The 19381-nt window shown below is 38.6% G+C and overlaps 2 protein-coding genes across 4 annotated transcripts; both read right to left on the bottom strand.

Moving 5' to 3' along the window:
* LOC146382318 (dihydrofolate reductase) lies at nt 1-4190 on the bottom strand. The gene is made up of 6 exons (XM_084932893.1): nt 3559-4190; nt 3139-3188; nt 2572-2677; nt 2342-2468; nt 1191-1306; nt 1-727 (listed from the first exon to the last, which is right to left on the bottom strand). Exons 1-6 carry the CDS (start codon nt 3663-3665, stop codon nt 637-639), a joined length of 597 nt encoding a protein of 198 aa, XP_084789019.1. The 5' UTR covers nt 3666-4190; the 3' UTR covers nt 1-636.
* A 1505-nt stretch (nt 4191-5695) lies between these two features.
* Nucleotides 5696-19381, bottom strand: cry1b (cryptochrome circadian regulator 1b). Of its 3 annotated transcripts, none has more exons than XM_084932880.1 (12): nt 19188-19381; nt 18305-18785; nt 12374-12482; nt 11890-12032; nt 11582-11766; nt 11380-11468; nt 10733-10873; nt 10304-10615; nt 9824-9975; nt 7859-8061; nt 7170-7304; nt 5696-6788 (listed from the first exon to the last, which is right to left on the bottom strand). In XM_084932880.1, exons 2-12 carry the CDS (start codon nt 18460-18462, stop codon nt 6706-6708), a joined length of 1710 nt encoding a protein of 569 aa, XP_084789006.1. In that variant the 5' UTR covers nt 18463-18785; nt 19188-19381; the 3' UTR covers nt 5696-6705. The 3 variants fall into 3 exon arrangements, with proteins under 3 accessions (XP_084789006.1, XP_084789005.1, XP_084789004.1); XM_084932879.1 differs by lacking the exon at nt 19188-19381 and adding an exon at nt 18947-19109; XM_084932878.1 differs by lacking the exon at nt 19188-19381 and adding an exon at nt 18951-19109.

Raw genomic sequence — 19381 nt, 5'->3', positions numbered from 1 at the left:
TAAGAGTAAAGTATTTTATTAAAACTGAGAAAAACAAACAAACAGTGTCAATTACTTCTCCATTAAAAATTCACCATGTACTTATGGTTCCGTCTTTAAAAACATCCCAAGAAAAGCCGGTATCAACAAATACGAGTCTCACTATTTTGAACTACCATGGATTGAAGCAGTAACATTTTAAATAAGACATATTATAATGTGAAAGCACACAGGTGGAGTTATTAAATCATCACTTTCTAAACAGGCACCTGTCAAGCTGACTGAAAGGGTAAAAGATCTACTGTGATACTTGGAGTACTGGCATTGATGCAGGCTGCTGACTGACTCAAGCACATTTTCTGCGCTGCATTAAAATGACTGAGTGGGAGGACGAGATAGGAACACTGCCAAACGACAGGGCAACAGGAGAAAGTGACATGCCAGATCTGATTATAGTAGCTTAAAAAAGAGCAGAAACTAAAAAAAGTAAAATAGTTGAGCAGCAAGCACTGCAGCACTGTTGGAGTGTCTGTACTTAAAGTGGCTATGGACTGCAAAGACAAAGAAGTCACATTTATACTGTTTGAATTATTCATCGACTACATTACTAAAAGTCTTTTTTAAGACATTGGCATTTCTTTAATTAAAAAAGGTATTCTACACAGTGTCGGCAGTGTCTCTCTTGAATACTTGGTATTTGAACTTAATGCCATTCTCCTCTTGAATTTCACTTGGCACACCGGGAAATCTTATTTGAAAACAAGAGAGAAAAAAAAAGGTTAATTAGAACAAAAACAACTGATCATAATTTAATAAAACAATCAAAATGCAAAAGGCAGATAGGTAGAGTAGAATTATCCTCACATTCATTAAATTGGATATTAAAAGGTTGATTATGAACTCCATGATAATCTCCCTGTAAATATTTGCCAGTTTACTATTTCAATTCAGTTTTATTACAGTAACAAAGCTGTTCAAACCCTTGGTAAGCAACCTGTTAAAACCAAATGTCTCAGGCTGACAGATGGTGCTGATGTTGACTTTGTAACAAAAAGCAAAAATCACTTCCTCACTGGCGTCACAGGCTGGCTGGGTGCACATTAAAAAAAAGCAAACTATTTCATAACAATTTCAGTGCCAGCAAATTCACAAAGAGACACTGAGCCTTTGTGATCAGTATGCCCTGCACTTCAGATGAGGTGAAAACTTACCTTTCCTGTAGTTGAAATAGATTTTTGTCAAATTCTGGGAAGAAAACATCACAGTCATAGTCAGCCATGACATCTGTCAGGTAAAGCAGGTCACACCAAGGGTGGTTTAATGCATCCTGGTTAAAAGGAAAAGGAAGAGAAATGCTATTCACATTGAGGATACTAAAATACAGTTTTCCCCAAAGTAGATTTTAGGATGTTGTTGGTGGATCTTATTCCCTATCATATATATGATAGCCCTGAGAAAGATACTCTAAATATATGCAAATATCCTCTGACAACCAGAGAACACAGCTAATTGCTACAGCCACTGCAACTCTGTTAAACCACTAGAAACAAATGTGTGAAAAGCTGATCAATATATCACCCACTCAATATAATTTAACTTTAATGAGGTGCTGAGGCTTACAAAACAAGAATGTTGTGTGTTAACATGTCACTTTGGAAATAAGGCACTTTGTTATGCAATGGGAGAAAATCACCATCCGCTTAGAGCTGAGTATGTGAATAATGTTCCTTGGTGCTAAAACACACCAAGGAGCCACATTTAAAGCCTCTTACTTTAAATGTGTGAAACTCTAAGCATACATTTGAATTTTTCACCTGTAACTCAGGATGTAGAGTCAGTAGTTAGCTTCCCGGCTCCTCCAGTCTGCAGACTGACATAACCTTAGATAAGATACAGAAGCCTGAATTGCCCCCAATGCAAATGTGTGTGTGAATGTTAGGCAAAGTGCTTGGATATAGAAAAAAAGCCCTGTGTGTGTGTGATACTGGGTGAATGAGGCCTCTAGAAAAAAAACACACTTTGAGTACGTACTTAGACAAGAAAAGTGCTATATACATACCAGTCCATTTACAATTTATTCAAGTATCACAGTAAGTTAGGACAGTTCAGACACGATCCATGTTAAAAACTAGCTGGAAGGTGGATGAATTGAGGGCTTACACCAAAGTAAATATTCTTTTTGACTCCAAATCATGCAAGTCTATTATAGTAGAGTCCAAGAATAAAAATATGGAGCTGTAAATAAGCTCCTGTCTATGGTTTCTAAGTTATGCTTTCACTTCTTTACACGTGAACATGTCAATAACAGATCCTACACTTTAAATACACTGCAGTCTAGGTGGATATTGCCATACTGGTTTACCTTGTAAAGCTGCACTCCACCAACAATCCAGATGGTCTCTATTAAGTCAGCGAGGGGGGGCTCTGCAGCCAGGCGGATGGCACTGTCAAAATCTCGACACAGGAAGTGTGCGTGATCAGGAACCGTGCTGAAAGACAAGACCGCAAAAAGAAAAGACGATGAAGAGAAAACGGGGAAAAACAAAACTGATTTCTGGATGATCTGAATTTCTGTGTCTGTGTAACACTCACTCCAGGGTTTTACTCAACACCACATGCAAAATATTGGGAAGTGGAAACAAAGATTCAGGGTGGGAGTTCCAGCAGAGTCTACCCCAAACCATAAGATTCATCCTTCCTGTGTTTTACAGAATAAAACATAATTAATATCTCGGCCTTTGTAGTTTCTGTTTCTTTTTAAATTATTGAACATAATATAGGACTGGGTATCAAAATGTTCAAATGAATTAAGCCGTCCTCACAGAATTTACACAACTACAGTAAAACATTGCCAAATCCCTCAGTCCTTATGCCAAACTGAACTGAAATGTGTCCTTATTACTTGCTTTTTTTATGAACTCTTCCATGATTTATTAATAATAATTATTATTTTTTGAGAGGGTGGCTGTAGGTCAGCATGTAGAGAGCTACATAGGAACCAGTCCATTTACCATTTTTAAATGAATATTATATATTTTTTTAAATGTGCTCATTACGTTTTGGTCCCTAAAGGCAGATGTGGTTTTGGAAGCAGTGTTTCAAAATTGTGAATGACACCCAGACCTCTATGACAAATGTATGATGGGATGTGAAGAATACCTGGTCTTGACACCGTTTTGACAGTGTTCATAAAGTACTGGAATTCAGTCCTGTGAAAGTCACATTTCCAGTGTTAAGTCAGGCAGAAAACAGTTGCATTTCACAGTAAGCTCATTATTCTGAGAAAGCTGACTGCTGCTCACAGGGTACATCTTTTATTATCCTGGTTACTGGTTACTCAAACTCTGACTTCTAGCACTGCTGCCCTAACTGTTACAACTTAATGACACTGATATTTACAGCACATACTGATTGTTACCTTTGTAACTACTCTTGCTGTTTGAAACACGTTAGATAAACAGAAGTAAAACTCACATCAGCTGTCGTGCATGCATAGACTACTTATTCTATTTGATTTTTTTAAATAAATTTATTTAAATTAATTTATTAAAAGCGTCACCACAGTGGTTTAACTCTTACGGTAAATCCCAGGGCAGTTTTCCATCTTTCCCGATCCCCATGTCGTTGCAGGCTGCTGCAATGAGGCGAACGGGTTTCTTTTGCAATTTTTCCCAGCTCGTTTCCATCTCCAGCAGCACTCAAGCCAAACAAATCAGAAGGGATCAAGCTCTGCATCGAGAAATGCGCCTGTGTGGGAACAATTTATTGGGGTTTGGATTCTATCGCCGCCCACCGAGTCCAAGCTCCTTATTGGACACGGTCAGTGCATCCACAAGAGGATTGTTCGCGTTTTTCACAGCAACGTGACTCACGAGGTGCCCTCTTCGCTAATGCACAATAATCCCCCAAAATATTCAGACCCTTGTGTTACTCTAGTGAAAACAAAGTGAACAGTTTAGTTCAAAATCTCAACACAGCTCCTGCAGACACGAAAGCTGGTATGTAAACAAAGATGAACTTTGATTAAATTGCAAAGTAACAAAGTGTGCTGCAGGGTTCAGACAGGAAAGTCAAAAAGACAAAACAACAACAACAACAACAAAAAAAAACAGTCTCCAACAAAACATAATCCAACAGAAGAACAACGTGAGGCCAGAAAGACCCCAAACCCCAAAGCACTTTTGGATAAATGCGTAAAGGTGGATAAACGCTGAAGGAGAAGACGACTTGGAGCGAAGGACGACAGAAAGCAGAACTAATCGAATGTCACGCAGGTAAAACTAATGAAACTGATCAGGAGCACACAGACAGGAAACCAAACCAACAGATATGATTGGTTAACTAACTAAAAGGGGAGTTATTCCCGCTTTGAGTTACAGGGATTCTTAAATGGATAAGCGGGAAAAAAAATAGATGGGTGGAAATAAACAATAACGAAAAATCCTAAACACATGGATCCCATAATAGACTTAATGTTGGTGGTTATTGTTCAATTTAGAGATGTAGACTATAAAACATATTTTGCAGCAATGTGCAAAAGTCTTGAGCCACCTTTTCTTTTTCTTCCAAGGAGCCATGTTTTCTTCTATCAGAACTGTGAGGCTCATTTCTTCATTTTACAGGAAAATAGTTGATTTGTTGAAACGTGTGTGTATACATTATACATGGTGTAAAAGCCAACACAGCCTGAAAACTTGAATAAGAAAGCTTAGCCAAGGGGACTTCAGGAATGGGTTTCCAGGCTTCTTGGAGGACATTTATTTTATTTGTTTTGTTTCTTTTAAGGATGTGCTGCACACCACGCCATGTTTTCAGCTTGTAGCCATTTGGGAATCAACACACAACCCTAGTTTATCCCTGGAGTTGGATACCTTTTTTTTTTAAGCTTGATGGTTGAGATGTCAGTGCTAAGTGGACAAAAAACCCCGAAATTTCTTTGAAAATAGTCAGGTCCAAGGACTGTACAGAAAATGACTGAAAAACCACCTATATTGTCCAAAGAACCAAAGAAAAACTGAAAGACATTTAGAACAGCTGGAGAACCATTGCTCACTTTTAAAGTATTCTAAATACACACAACTGCTGGGATAGTTTCAGTCTTTCACAATATCTGTTGCAAGATTTACAGCCTGAGTTTAAAGGTGGACAAACTTCATAAAGGATGCCGAGTGAACAAACTCTGGTTCAGACCAATATATAACTTCTGCTTAAATGTTTTAATGCAGGTACCTGTTTTATCGGTAAAGGAGGGCCTGACATCATTTCTTACTCGTAGGTTTCAGACAAGTTTAGTGCAGATTCAGTAGGTCAGTGAATAAAGGGAAGGGCCTTTTGGGTAATCTGTCACCATGTAATTTGGATTTAAATGGTGGCTGGATAACTCCAACTTGGCACCCACCACACATGACTTCTCATAGACAAGTTGAAGTTTCACAGCAGGAAAAGCAGGTGTGTTAATGACAGCTTCATTCCTCTTAGGGGAGGTGTTGCCGTTATCCATACGGTTCCCTGGGACACTTGGAAGTGAATCATTGTGGTTAAAATGCCACAAATGCTTAATTTATCAAGTCAATATGTCTGCTGTGAAACAAATTTGAGGAAGTGTCTACTTCAGGTTGGAATATTGAAGAAGGCAAACAGTGAATAAAATTAGCATGAAATGAGTTACAGGAACAAACATCAGAGGTATTACAGCACATAAGAAATGAGAATGCAATAATATTTCATCCTTTATTTCAATACAATTGTAATTTGGTAATTGATACAAAAATAACAGATTTATGATCACATGGGAGAAGGGGGGGAGGGGGGGGGGTTGCACATTTTCAGAGAACTTTTTTTCCCCCCCCAGAGTTTTTTTTGGTAGCTTTATTTACAAAGGAATTTTGAGATCCTGTTACCAAATATACAAAAGTTGGAAATTAAAAAGAAATATTTACAAAACGTATGACGCCTTTTGTATGGCCTGCTTTAACAACGTGCTAACCTTATTTACAATCAATATTGTATGGATGTAATAATGATGCTAAAGATACAGAGGGCTGTTAAAAAATAAAAAGAAAGTTTACCCAGGTCATTTTACTTTAAGTCAGTTTACTAAAAGTGAGTGATAGTGTCAGCTGAACACAAAAAAACTCCTACGGTTCTGTCACTCTAATGGGAATAGTTTTTTTATTCTGACATTTTTACATATAGTGTGGAAGCTGAAGCATCAGATCAGGCTGTCTGAAAATCACTGATTGTGTTTCACCTTCCAATTAGAGCCTGATCATGTTCTGACGTCATTAATGTGGAGTGTAGCGGGGGGTAAAGCGCACTGGCTACTAGTTTCAGCATTTGTACAATTACATATTGTATTGGAAGACAATAGGTAGCTTCACAACATCCTGATGAGAAGATTTTATACTCAGCTGTATTTGCTGCTTTACCCCTTTTGCAGATTCCTTCTGTTAACTTTTCATCTGTTCCTGAGATCTATAATGTGTCCGATCGAGTCATGTTAACAGCTGACTGTTCCAAGTCCCGATAATTTGAATGTCATGTACTAAAGAGTTTTTAAGACTAAAAGTCAAAAGATAGAAGAAAAATCCAGTTCCCCCCTCCCTTTCGCGCTCTACAATGGTTGGTACTTTTAGCTATTACTGTTCGTTATTTGGGGCAATGCAGGGGGGATGCTACCCAGATGATACAGACAGACTGAGGAATCCTTGTTCTGTCTTCAGCACCCTATTTACTCTGCTTCCAGGATTTAGAGCTGCTTTCAAGGGGAGTCTCTTCATGACGACGCTTCTGCACAGACTGTGCTCTTTCTGTTTTAAAAACATAACATACAATTAATTTGCAAACAAACCGCATATATGCCTATGCGCAAAATGTACAAAAATGCTAAATGTTCATTTTTTCAGTCCACAATTTTAGCTCGGCTTTATCGGTTTCCAGTAGCTTCTCAAGAACAACAGTAATTCAGCTGTCCTCTGTAATAAAGCCCAATCCTCAGTTTCTAGTTCTCAACAGTTATCAAAAAGCCTACAGGTAGGGAATTCATATATTTAACATTACACTTCCTACCACTGCAGTCTCATGAGTATTTATTTTAGTGTGAGTCTGATGACTCTCAGAAATTGTATTTTGCAATAAATCAAGATTTTCAATGTTGTAGGTGTGACTATAAATAAATATTCAATACGTACCTGTTTGAGACATTCCCACCACAGAGGGGTCTTTAGAGGACCCTCCTGGACCTTCATTGGTCACTGTGCTGACTGCTCTGGGATTAGTGCCATTTCCACCAAAGTTGGAATTGGCAGGGACTGTTGCCAGCAGACCTGTGAGACAACAAAAGGATTTCAAATTAAAATAGTTAAAATATTAACTATTGGGCTATTTTATTAAAAACAAACAAACAAACAAACAAACAAACAAACAAACAAAAACAATTATATTTATTATTATTAGCCCTGCAACAGACTGATGATGAGTGTCCAGGGTGATAGGCTCCAGCCCACTCGCGAAAATTGGATAATTGGAAGAAAATGAATGGGATGGATATTATTATTGTTATTATTATTACTTCAGGGTTCAAACTGTTACCATGTGTCAAACATATTCTCTGTGTGTGGCGTTGCAGATGTAATTTAATATGATGGTAGGAGTATTATGGAGATTCCAGCAGTCACCTGTACTTATGAGTTAGAATTTATCCTAATACATCCTAATGAAGGTATAATAAGGTTCTGTGTATTTATCAGGAGAAAAAAAAAAGTCATAGGACAAGATCAGTCATCCTCACAAACAGCAGATAAAATGTTTATCTGAATGGTACACTTAGCAAAATGAATAATGCCATGACATTTAATTAGTATCTAGCTGGCATCCATACCCAGTCCTCTGTAGCAGGAAAGCTGCTGGTAAATCTGCTTCATTCTCTCAATGTTGATGCGACTGGCCTCAGCATGGTTCACCATGGGTTTGGGGTAGTGGACTCCTATGATGCACTTGGCTGCCTTTTGTATTTCATCTGGGGCATTCCAAGGGTCATAGATATATTTGGCTGGAAAACCCCTCAATATCGGCAAATAACGCCTGCAAGCAGACACAAAAATCAGACACAAAATCAGACGAAGATGACACAATGTAGGGCTGGGCGATATGACCCAAAATTCATATCTCGATATTCTTTAGCTGGATGGCGATATACGATATATATATCGATATTTTTTAAAGCCATAAAGTAAGAACAAAAAGAGTGCTTAGTCAAAGCTGTGTCCCAAATCTCACATAGGCACTTTCATTAGCATACAGCGTAGATGTACAAGAAAAAATTACTCAGAAATAAATTATCAGCATTTATTAAATAATAATGCTTTTTTTTTTTCTTCCCTCTTCCACAGATTAGGTGTCCTTTATTCCTTTTAGTTTGTTTCTTTTGTGTTCCTTTTTCATATTTTTGTTTGCATGTACTATAAAATTGGAAAAAGTACAAAATAAAAAGTTAAAAAAAATAAATAAATAAGGCTCCATAAGTAAAATAAAACAATGTTGTTTGTGTGCATAACAAAAAGCTCACAATTGTGCACTCAAAATGTAAACTAACAGACCCTGAGCATAATAACAAAGAGATTTCACAGCTGCTCTGCTCAGTTCTACTGCGTGACCGACAGCCTGGAGTTTGAAATCCTCTTTGTAACCGTGTCTCTGAACAGGTGCCATTTGTGGTCCTTAAACACGCACAATACGGTAATATTACGTTGAAGCACAGTACGTATCACTCCGCGAGGCTTCTCGGTAGCCGTAATGCTCCAACAATCCATCAAGCAGTGCAGCTTCGTAGCTTACCAAAGTCGTACCAAAACATTTTTGAAAGGTTTCTGAGCGCTGTGTACCACATAAAATCGTTTCACGGTCAGTAAGCACAACCAGAATTCATACATAAGGTACACTGTCGATCTTTGAGAAAATGAAAGGATTTTAGGGGTCAACGCCCCGTGCGTCCAGCCCCACGCACGGGGCGATCCGCGGTAACTCGTTAACAGAGATTTGCCCCGTTAATGCAGTTATGGCGTTAACGTCCGTCACGCTGACAGCACTAAAATAGTAATCTCCAAATGTTTTCTTTTTACCGACCAGCTCCTCTTTGATAGCTGCCGTGTCCGTCCTGTCGTTGCCTGCAGGTGAAGCGATGGGGGAGGGGGAGTTGTGTTCAGTGAAGGAGGGAGGCGAGGCAGAGTAACGCAGCGTAGAGACAAAAGTGGACGAAAGAGGCAAACTTGCGGCTCCACAAGTATAGTTATAACGTAACATAGACTATATCGATATAAACGATATTGTCACATCTCATATCTCGTATAAAAATATATCGATATATTTAAAAACTCGATATATCGCCCAGTCCTAACACAATGTAATGTAGACTAATGTAACAGACTGGTCCAAGTTCCTGGATGTACTGCATGTCATGTTACATTAGCTGGCACACATGCAGTTAATACTGTGGCTCAAAGTACATTCTTTGTGTCTCATGACAAATTTTCATCAGTGTTTACCAATTACACCACATGACTGTATCACATTTCATATTCAGGAGAACTTCTGTGGTGCAACACAGGCCACATTATCCCAAATACACTAACAATTATATAAAGTGCTAAACAAAGTTCAATGTTCACTTTTGTAACCGAGACGAATTATTCCTCCCATGTGAGGCTACAAAAAACAAAAAACACAACCCTCCCCACAAGTTAACCACGAGATTGTACTTAGTTACTTGAAATGACTGTAGGGATACACAAATACCCACACTATTGTTTCTATTTTCATGTGATACATCATAAAATGTCTCGCTGACCGTATATAGTCGCCATTTGGGTCGGTGCGTCGTCCAAATCCCACGGGGCAGTAGCAGTGAAAAAACTGCTGGAAAAATGAACTGCAAGAAAGCCACATCCAGCTGCCAGCATTTACACTCCAGTCTGCATCCAGAAGCAACTCTTCAAAAACCTGTTTTAAAAAAACAAACAGAAAACGGTCAACAACAAATGAGAGAAAGAAGACAACAGCAAGGTACCCAATTTACTCTGACTCTTCTTTAAGTGCACTTTTAAACAATGAATAATAACCAGAGTGACTCATATGCACTTAAATCTGGTGCAGGAAACATGATTTTGGCTTCACTGGACATAAAAATCTATAATAACCTTTCAGGATATTGTTCTTCAATAAGGCTGGGAATAAACCTGACTCCTGTACATCTTCAGATTTATTTATTTTTTTGGCTTTAGAAAATCTAGCCTCATGTAAGCACTTGTTCCCTTTTCTCCGTTCTTACCTTCATGCCTTCTTCCCAGCTGATCCAGAGGTCTCCCCTGGTGAGGAAACAAGCAACGCCGTGCCTTGCCAAATGATGGATCCACCCCTCCTGCCTCAGCTGGGTCATAATAGCATCTATCCAAGGAAAGCCCGTTCGTCCTTCTGCCCACTTGGCCAGTGCCTCTGGGTTTCGGTCCCAGGGTATCTGGACACAAATGGGGTTGCCATCCATCTTGTCAAAGCAGGGGTTGTTGGTGGCAGTTGTATAGAAGAACTCTCTCCACAGCAGCTGGCCGTATAAGGACAGTGGTGGTGTGTGGTTCTTCTTGACCTGATGGGATGATTGACAGCTGATTTAGGCTTATGAAAGAAAAAAATACAAATTTGAAAACAGACGCTAAAGCCTCTAAGCCCAACAAATATAATACTAATACTATGGAATTAGTACTTTTCTGTAGAGATCAGTAAGTTTGAAGTAGAAGAGCCGGCATGAGAGACATCCAAAGCGCAGGTAGGGGCTGAGGCCTGTTGGACTGGCCAGCAGAGAGTTAGCGTTCATACGTGGACGCTCAAAGTTCGCAACCCAGGCCTGTTTTAAAAAAAAAAAAAAAGGTTAGTCAGCTTCATCTGAATAACTGACAATAAATGAGATGTTACATTTCTGAGTCTCCGACAGCAAAACTTAACCTTCAATAAAGTCACTACTGAAGATCATTAATGACGACAAATGACAGATATTACACTCTTGTTGTAGCTCAGTACAAAAAAAATAAATTAATAATAATTAAGCGCAAAGTAATGCAAGAGGAACTCAGCTGGTTTGATACTGGAAGTAATGTGAGGAAAAAAGAAAAAACAAACTGGATTACTGACCTCTATGCACATGGTGTACTATGTTAAGAGCAATAAAGAAATGTAGTCAAAAATCTGAGAAATAGCGATCATCCAGTTAAAGTGCATATTTCTCTTACACCTGTATATACACTGAACAATTCACTGCACATGTAAGGAAGACATTTCTTTTTTTAAGACATAAAACCTGAGGAAGTTTCTAAATTAGTTTTTCATTTTGTTCTCAGTAAGATGTATTTTTACCTTCCGCTCGAGATGCCGCTCTAGCCTCATGAGGGCTTCAGTTTCTCCTCCAGGCCACACTGCTGTGGTTAAACCCTCTGTCTCAAAACCTGAAAAAGTACCACATTCAACTTAAAAACTGCAGTTTGCCCCCAACTCTGACACTGATGGATGATAGAAAAGGCAACAATGTATTAACGTGTACATAAACACAAAAACTTACCAAGCTCTTCAAGGGAGGGCACCCCAAACTTTTCATCATGGTCTTCACTGATTGGTGTGACACAGTTTTTAAGAACCTCAGATGTGATCGTCTCCGCTGGCATCTCGACGGCATCCATTCGATTTATTACAGCCTGGAAGCGTTTGTAGGTGAGTGGAGGCTGATTGCCATTAAGTTCTATAATCCTATGAAAGAGAAATGTATTAAAAGGCAGTCCCTGCAGAGACAGAGTAGGTGGTCACAATCTGCCTTAAAACTGGTTCATTACTATGAGACTTTCAGCTTAATTACTCTATACAGTCACTCACTTGTCCAGATTGTAGAGGGTGTGTGAAATCTGCACCGTGACCTCCACCCCAGCCTCATTGGCTAGTTTTTGGATGGCAGCGTCACGTTCCTTGCCAAAAGGCTCAGAGTCATATTCATAAGATAAACGGTTTATCTGCCATTCCTAGGTAACAACGAAAAACAGTAGTGTTTACACATCTGCTGCATTTTATTGAACGCATGCAACATTTGAAAGTCATTGACAGCAAAATGAAACGGTGATTAACCTAAAATCGCATACAGTTCATTTCATACACAACTAGAAACGTGTTTTTCTAACGAATATATACACACATTGATATTTGGGAAATACAGATTTTTCAGTCTGAACATCCATGTAATAACTTTTTTATTTTTTTTATTTATTTATTTATTTATTTATTTTTTAAATCCCTTTCATTATATTAGGTTTATTTGAAGAAAAAGTAAAGTGCAGGACTGCATCTTTTTCTCCAAAACTCGTACCTTAAACAGACGAGGGAAGACATCTGTAGGCTGGCCTCTAATGACAAACAAGCGGGAGTTGAGTTTGCGCAGGCTGGCATCCAAGTCTTCTAAACAGTGCAGCAAAAACCTGTTTATTAAAAAAAGCAAACAAAAAAATTAAAAGAAAAACCCCAGAAGGATCAAATAATTGGCTACAATTGATCGATTAAGTAAAACCGTATCAGTCTCATATGACCACTGATAACAGGCACAAGGAATGGAAAAGTTGTAATAGACTACAATTAATAAATTCAGTATAGAAATAGTTTTTAGTAGATTAACCATTTCTCCCATAAAACAACATGCAACAGGTACCCTCACTCATGACTTTTGATACCTGAATATAGAGGTTTTCTGATGACTATGAGAGTTTCCATTTTTTTCAAGGGCAGAGATCACCTTCACTTTCTGCTATCATTTTGGGTTATTTTAGCAGGTTCTAAGGTCTAAAGAGCTAAATATTTGACAATATGGAGCCAGATGTTTTTAAAAGTGGAAAGGTTCAAATGCACCATGTTGCACTGTTGCATTCCAACAATGCATTATGTTGGATTGCCAAAACTTGAGTATTTTGCATTTGTGGACAGAAAACACACAAAAAAAACTAACATATTTACATTACATTACCACCATCATCAGAAAAAAAAAAATAATTTTAGAACATCACTGATGACATCATGACATATGGACAAAACACAATAAATAAACAGCAGACAGTTTTTTCAGCAACATAGATACTGCAGTGTATTAATGTGAACATGCAGCCCTCTTCTGGTGAAACTGCTGTAAATATTACTGGCAAAAAAGCAGAACATGTATACTGTAGGAGCACTCATGACTTATGCCGTTAAACAAACATTTTCTCAACAATTTCTCTACAAACCCAGCAGCAAAACAAAACTTAAAAACAAAAAACAAAAAAAACATCTAACATAATTAAAAAAAAAAAAAAAAAAAAAAGAAAATCCTTAAGTCACGTCCATGGTCTTCCATTAACATCTGAGGGGCATTTGTATAGTAACTGACACCTAAACCACAACCTAAAAATAATAATTGCTTTATTACTAGGATTTCATAATATAATTCAAGATCTAATAAAGAGTTTGGCTTTGGCAAGCAGATATGGAGTAAATTTTAAAAATCAGTTATCAGCACACTACCTATATCTTCTGACAAATACTCTCCTGCCTTCATATCCTCATTTAATACACTCGAGTTATTATCCACAAGAGTTTTAATAACGGCTCTCTTATCTTCTAATTCTACAAATTAAAAACCCTTTAACTGTATGGAAGTAATGAAACATTATGGAAGTAATGTATCATAATATTCCCACAGATTACAGTATTTCTTAATTTCCCATTGTTACACTGGTCTTCCCTTCTGACACTCCCTCGATATTCCTTTCTGGGTCACACTGACCTATAATCACTTCTGGAGTGGCTTCCCCTCCTCTCTCTGTGCTGCAGTGTGCGTCTGCTGTATTGTGGCAGTGGAAATGGGTGTGTTTGATGGTTAGTGGAGTCAACGATGTGTCAGAGCTGAGCTTGAAGAGACTTGAAAACTGACTAATGTGCAGCTGGTGAAGTTCTGCTCCAGTTTAGTGTCTCTATACGCATGTGTGCAGTATTAGAAATTGTGCCGTCTTCCATTTACCTTGCAAATCTTCCTGCTCACTGCAGTTTTCTGCTACTAGATTTAGCTTAACACTCTGGCACTGCTTGCCCAGATCAGCTTAACTCCCTACTTTCTGAATTCTGTTCTGTCTGGTCAGGTTCCCTCAGTAAACCTCTGCTCCACTAACCCCAGTATGCTTCTCTGTCTCACCACTCCAGCTCCCATTCTGAGCCATTCAGACCAATCTGAGGTCACAATAATCACCTTTTATTTACAACCAGCTTTTTCTCTGTGCCTAATTTTCCCTTTCAGTTTAGTGCTTTGTGTAACAGAGTGTATCCAAGGTTAAAACATGGGTTTTCTTCAGCATTTATTGAAAATAAATAATCCATCATTTTTTCCATTAAGGTTCACAAGCTACAAAGCACAAATTACTGACCAGTTTGTATTGTTTCAGCATGAAAATTGAGACAAGAGAGGGAGAGCACTTCCATAAGAACTCAAACATATTCCATTCAATCTAAATCAGTGTACCAGTGTGTAGTAAAACTAAGCAGTTATAGTTGCTTGCAACATTGTGAACAAATGCGGCTGTATGGACGCATGGGATAAGCTAAAAATAGTGTGCATGTAATAACACAAATGACATGGTGTAGCTGACTAAAGGGGTGTGCGTGTTTAATATAGGTCAAAGCAGTGAGGATGGATGATGTAATGACTATAACAACATACTGACCCAGATTTGCAGCCCCTAATTTGCAGCCCCTGATTCAGGGTTGAACAGCAGAGTCAGTAAGCAGGAAAAAAAATAGCTTGTCAGAGTGGCTGGGCAGCAAGCTTACTGCCTGCAACCTTTATATGTCCTTCTTTGGATATAAATGGTGAAAGCCCTCTCTCTCACACATAGACTCAGTAATAAATAAATAAATAAGTAATAAATATTTTTTTAACCACAGTGGACTGATTTTAAAGACAAAAAGAGCTGGACACTGGTGCAACATGTGACTAATAATGTAATGTAACATATGAACATCTGCAATAAATAAATATAGCAAAAATAATTCACTCACTGCTTTCTTGTAACATATGCACTGTGTGCAGCTTCCCCCAAGACCCACTGACTATCAAACTGAAACTGTAATGTCAAAGGGTGGGTTTAAAGAGAATGAATAAAGTTTTGTAGATTTTTACAATTAACCATCAACAATATCATCATTTATTTTTAAATTACTAAATCTGATGAAAATTATTTGAGGATTCTGGGAAGAAAAAAAATACTATAAAACAAGAAAAAAATATTACCAACTAGTTGGAATTGGTCAAGATCTTGGTCACTAAAGCAGCTCAAGGTGAAAACAGTTGTTGTTTCAAGACAAACTGCCACAGCTGACATATCCTCTACAAAATGCCCTGTGTAGATGAGTTAGTGAAACAAACTGATCAGCCATCTTATCGCGTCTTGTCGTGCAACATGCATCCTCTTTATTGTGGGTGCGAGGGTGTAGCCATTGGTACCCATGCATCTGCTTATTGCCAGTGTGTATTTTCTACAAATCTTGCCAACTCTTCAAGGTTTGTGCGTTTTTTTCCCTTCTGGCCAGATGCAGCTTTCTGCACCATCTTTTCCAACTCGTCTACAAAAGGCATTTTGTAGAGAAAAAGTCAGCCTTGGCAGTTTGTCTTGAAAAAGTAATGTCCACACTTTGAAATTTTACTCAAAATAGTATGTAGTAATAGCGGCAGGCTTAAAAAAACAACAACAACATTAATCATAATGTTATAGTTCATTCATACGTCTGTCTTAATGCAGTGTTACTCATCCACAAAACACCCAGGAAACTTCAAGCTGCATGGTGCAGAAAACAGGTGTGACTGGCACATGCAGGTGCTGATTGAGGCTCGATTTAGACTTCTGCAGGGGATCCTTGCAGAGCCTACAACATGACCTATGTAAGTGGCTGAGGACGTTGCTGTGTGCATTATGTATTAACTGTCATATGGGCGTGTACTGGTGTTTTAGCCAGTAGAGACAGATAAAATGATGGGACTTTTCACCTCCTGGGTCCCCTACTGTTTTTCATCACATTTTTTTTAGATTCTAGATTCCCTCACATCAATTCCTACAGTTTCAGCAATTTCACTCCAGGAATTTGCTGATATGTGCCCTTATACTAAAGCTATGATTATTATCCCTTGTACTGAGATGATGATGATGATGATGATGGTGTGACTGTCATCCTCTCACTGAGGTTCAAAAAGTGTGGCAAAAAAAGCACCTGGAGATGCACAGCAGAAATCAAGAATAAATTTCCTGCTGAAATATAAAACCCCATTAGGTAGCATTTTATTTGTTCTGAATTCTATTAACACAAATTTTTAATATTGGTTGGGGCTAAAATTGTGATCAATATTAAAATTTGATTAATGTCCAGCCTTACAAGGGAAACTAGTCGGGCAGATTTATGCTTTAAGGGGACATATTCAATATTTTGTTCATGACACAATATGGTCCTCTCTCAATGTTGTACTCATTTTCCAATTACGTGTACCTTTTCTGTTGGAAGAGGACCAAATAATAGGCATAAAATTATAATATTGCAGCAAATCAATGCTTAAAAAACAGCTGCAAAGTACCAACCCCTAAAGAATGAATGTAAATATTTTAAAACTACTATTTTAACGACTTGTCTGCCTGATCAAAATGAGCACTTTTTTGTTCAATCAAATTCCCATCATCTATGGAAAGATGTGCAATTACATAATTCTCCATTCTGAATTAGATAAGCGCTTCAGAAAACAAACCAAACGTTTTTTAATAAAACAATACGCTAGTTAGTTAATGTTAGAGAGCCACTTTGCCCTGCTTCTCTCCTCTTTAACTCTTCTACAAAACATGCTGGAGTAACACCTTGCTAGTACTGTGTTGGCTCCCCCTTTGCCTTCAGAACTTTCTTAATTTTGTGCCAGTTTAAACAAGGTGCTAGAAACATTCCTGAGGGATTTCCATATTAACATGACAGCGTCGCACAACTGTTGCAGACTGGGCAACTCCACATCCATCATGCAAATCTCCCATTCCACCACATCCCCAAGGTGCTCTACTGGATAGAGATCTAGTACATGTGGATGGCAACGGAGCACTGTGAACTCATGTGATGTTCAAGAAACCAGTTTGAGATCATCTGAGCTTTGTCACTTGGTGGAAGCAGCCATCATAAGATGATCACTCTGTGGTCATAAAAGGATTGACACGGTCAGCAACAATACTGAGATAGGCTGTGGCATTTAAACAATGGTCAGGTACTAGGGGATCCAAACTGTATGAAGAAAATACTCTCCAGGATAAACTCATGCTTTTATGTTGTTTACACCAATCTTTGCGTAGCTTGAGTTTCTCATTTTTAAGCTTAGGGTTGTGGCACCTGCTGAAGTCTTTTGTTGTTACAGTCCATCTGCTTCAAGGTTTGACATGTTGTGTGTTCAGAAATGCTATTCTACATACCTTGGGTGTAATGACTGGTTATCTGACTTGTTGTTACAATACCCACAAGTGTGGTCATTCTCCTCTGATCTACGCAACTCACCCTAACTGGGTATTTTCTCTTTTTCAAACAACTGTCTGTAACTAAGGATAGCTGTACTGGAAAATCACAGTAGATCAGCATTTTCTGAACTACTCAGACCAGCCCATCTGGTCTCGACAACCACGCCACATTAAAAGTCACTTAAATTATGTTTCTTTCCCATTCTGATGAGTCACTTAAACTTTATCAGGTCATCTTGACCCTGTCTATATGCCTAAAAGCATTAGGTTGCAGCCATGCAATTGTCTGATTAGATATTTGTGTTAAAAAGCAGCTGAACGAGTGTAAGCAACGACGTGAAGAGAGAGTGTATGCAGTTAGTGAAGATAAAGGTTACATCTAAAACAATATTAAGTTTTGATTGGGTGATTGCTAAAATACCACAGGTCTTGATACTAAGCAATTATAACCAGGGATTAAGTTTGACCTAAACACCCTTTGACAATTGAAAGCACACCATATTGTGTGGAGATGCAGTTCTCCACAGGTCTTAAGAATCTAAATAATATGAACTTTGTGACAGGCGCTTAAGGATTAAGTGACCAATTGTTATGATTAGGTTTATAAAGTAAATGAACATGTTTGCCTCAAAGTCCATGTTATCTAGATTCAAGCTTAAAACTACGAATACCAAGAACAAACCTTTAACCCACATAACACTCCTATATACCCATACTTAAAAGCTAAAGCAGCATGTGACCCATCTTACCTCCACCTGTTGATGCCCACATTGGAGGATCCAGCGAACCAGGGGTCTAGGATATAAATACAACGAAGGGTGTCCGATCCCTGGATAGAGTCTTTCAGAGACGGGTTGTCATGCAGCCGTAGTCCCTTCCTGAACCAGTGGATGGTATTGACCACCATGTCGCCTCCCTTATTTATTTATTTTTTTTTACCACTAGTGGGGTGAAAAAGGTATTAAGGAGTTCCCACAAACAACAAACGACGCCCTCTAACGTTGTTCTGTGGCAAAAACAAAGTCACAAATACACATCCGAGGCCGAAGTAGCTTTAAAGCTGCTCTGCGTTCCTGGATGGCGATAATGGTTTGTTGGACCTTAACCAAGCTCCATGAATTTATCCACAGCGTTGGGTCTGCTGACCAGCAATGAATGCATGTGTAGAAAGGTGGAAACCGCAGCTGACGCAGAAAGGGGCTGCAACTCTTCTCTCAATTAGCAGCAACGCTGAAATGGAATAATTCAACATGATTAAGTTCGAAAACAGAACATTAACAGCATCAAACGATGTTTCAAATGGATTGTTTTGATGAGCTAACACACGGCGCTTGCGCGAAGGCCATATAAAATATGCTAGTAGTTAGCAAAACGTACAAACGCGTACATACTTACGTTTTGTTGCCACAAACGGGGTTAGTCTGCACAAATTCAACGCTCTCTCGACCTTACTAACATATTAAACACTGTACATAAACTACATCACCAGCCTTAGTCGGCCATGCAAGATGTCCTCGCTATCAACATCTCCACCCACAGGAATACGCAGGGCTGAAAGGAGCGACGTGATTGGCCAGAATTAAACGTTATGCAACGTGTTCCGCGTCACGTTTCCATAATGTGCTTTCTTACCTCTGCTTACGCGTCATCTGCGGTTATTTTTAAATGTTCCACCATCGATTTCGACGTTTTCTCGATACAATCTCTGGCAAACTCCGTTTTTAAGCTAAAACCCCGAAAATATCGTCTAAACTGGGAGATTAAAGGCAGCTAATGGGAGACTTCGGTTTCAGTTATGTGGTATACCCACAAGTACCCGGATGATC

Source organism: Perissodus microlepis, chromosome 7 (assembly GCF_051167445.1).
Source record: "Perissodus microlepis isolate ML-2025 ecotype Zambia chromosome 7, ASM5116744v1, whole genome shotgun sequence".
In the NCBI taxonomy this organism is placed as follows: Eukaryota; Metazoa; Chordata; class Actinopteri; order Cichliformes; family Cichlidae; genus Perissodus; species Perissodus microlepis.
The sequence above is the reverse complement of the archived record's forward strand: the minus strand, read 5'-3'. Positions and strand labels throughout refer to the sequence as shown.

Bases quoted from the DNA above. Each gene is read 5' to 3' on its own strand.
- LOC146382318 (XM_084932893.1), bottom strand. From the start codon at position 3,665: ATGGAAACGAGCTGGGAAAAATTGCAAAAGAAACCCGTTCGCCTCATT. The intron at 2,469-2,571 runs GTGAGTGTTACA...CTTGTCTTTCAG, and splicing joins GTGTTGAGTAAAACCCTGGA to CACGGTTCCTGATCACGCAC. The intron at 1,307-2,341 runs GTAAACCAGTAT...CCTTTTAACCAG, and splicing joins GTGGAGTGCAGCTTTACAAG to GATGCATTAAACCACCCTTG.
- cry1b (XM_084932880.1), bottom strand. From the start codon at position 18,462: ATGGTGGTCAATACCATCCACTGGTTCAGGAAGGGACTACGGCTGCAT. The intron at 10,874-11,379 runs GTAAAAATACAT...TTTTTAAAACAG, and splicing joins AGCGGCATCTCGAGCGGAAG to GCCTGGGTTGCGAACTTTGA. The intron at 7,305-7,858 runs GTATGGATGCCA...GTTGTCTCACAG, and splicing joins TTCCTGCTACAGAGGACTGG to GTCTGCTGGCAACAGTCCCT.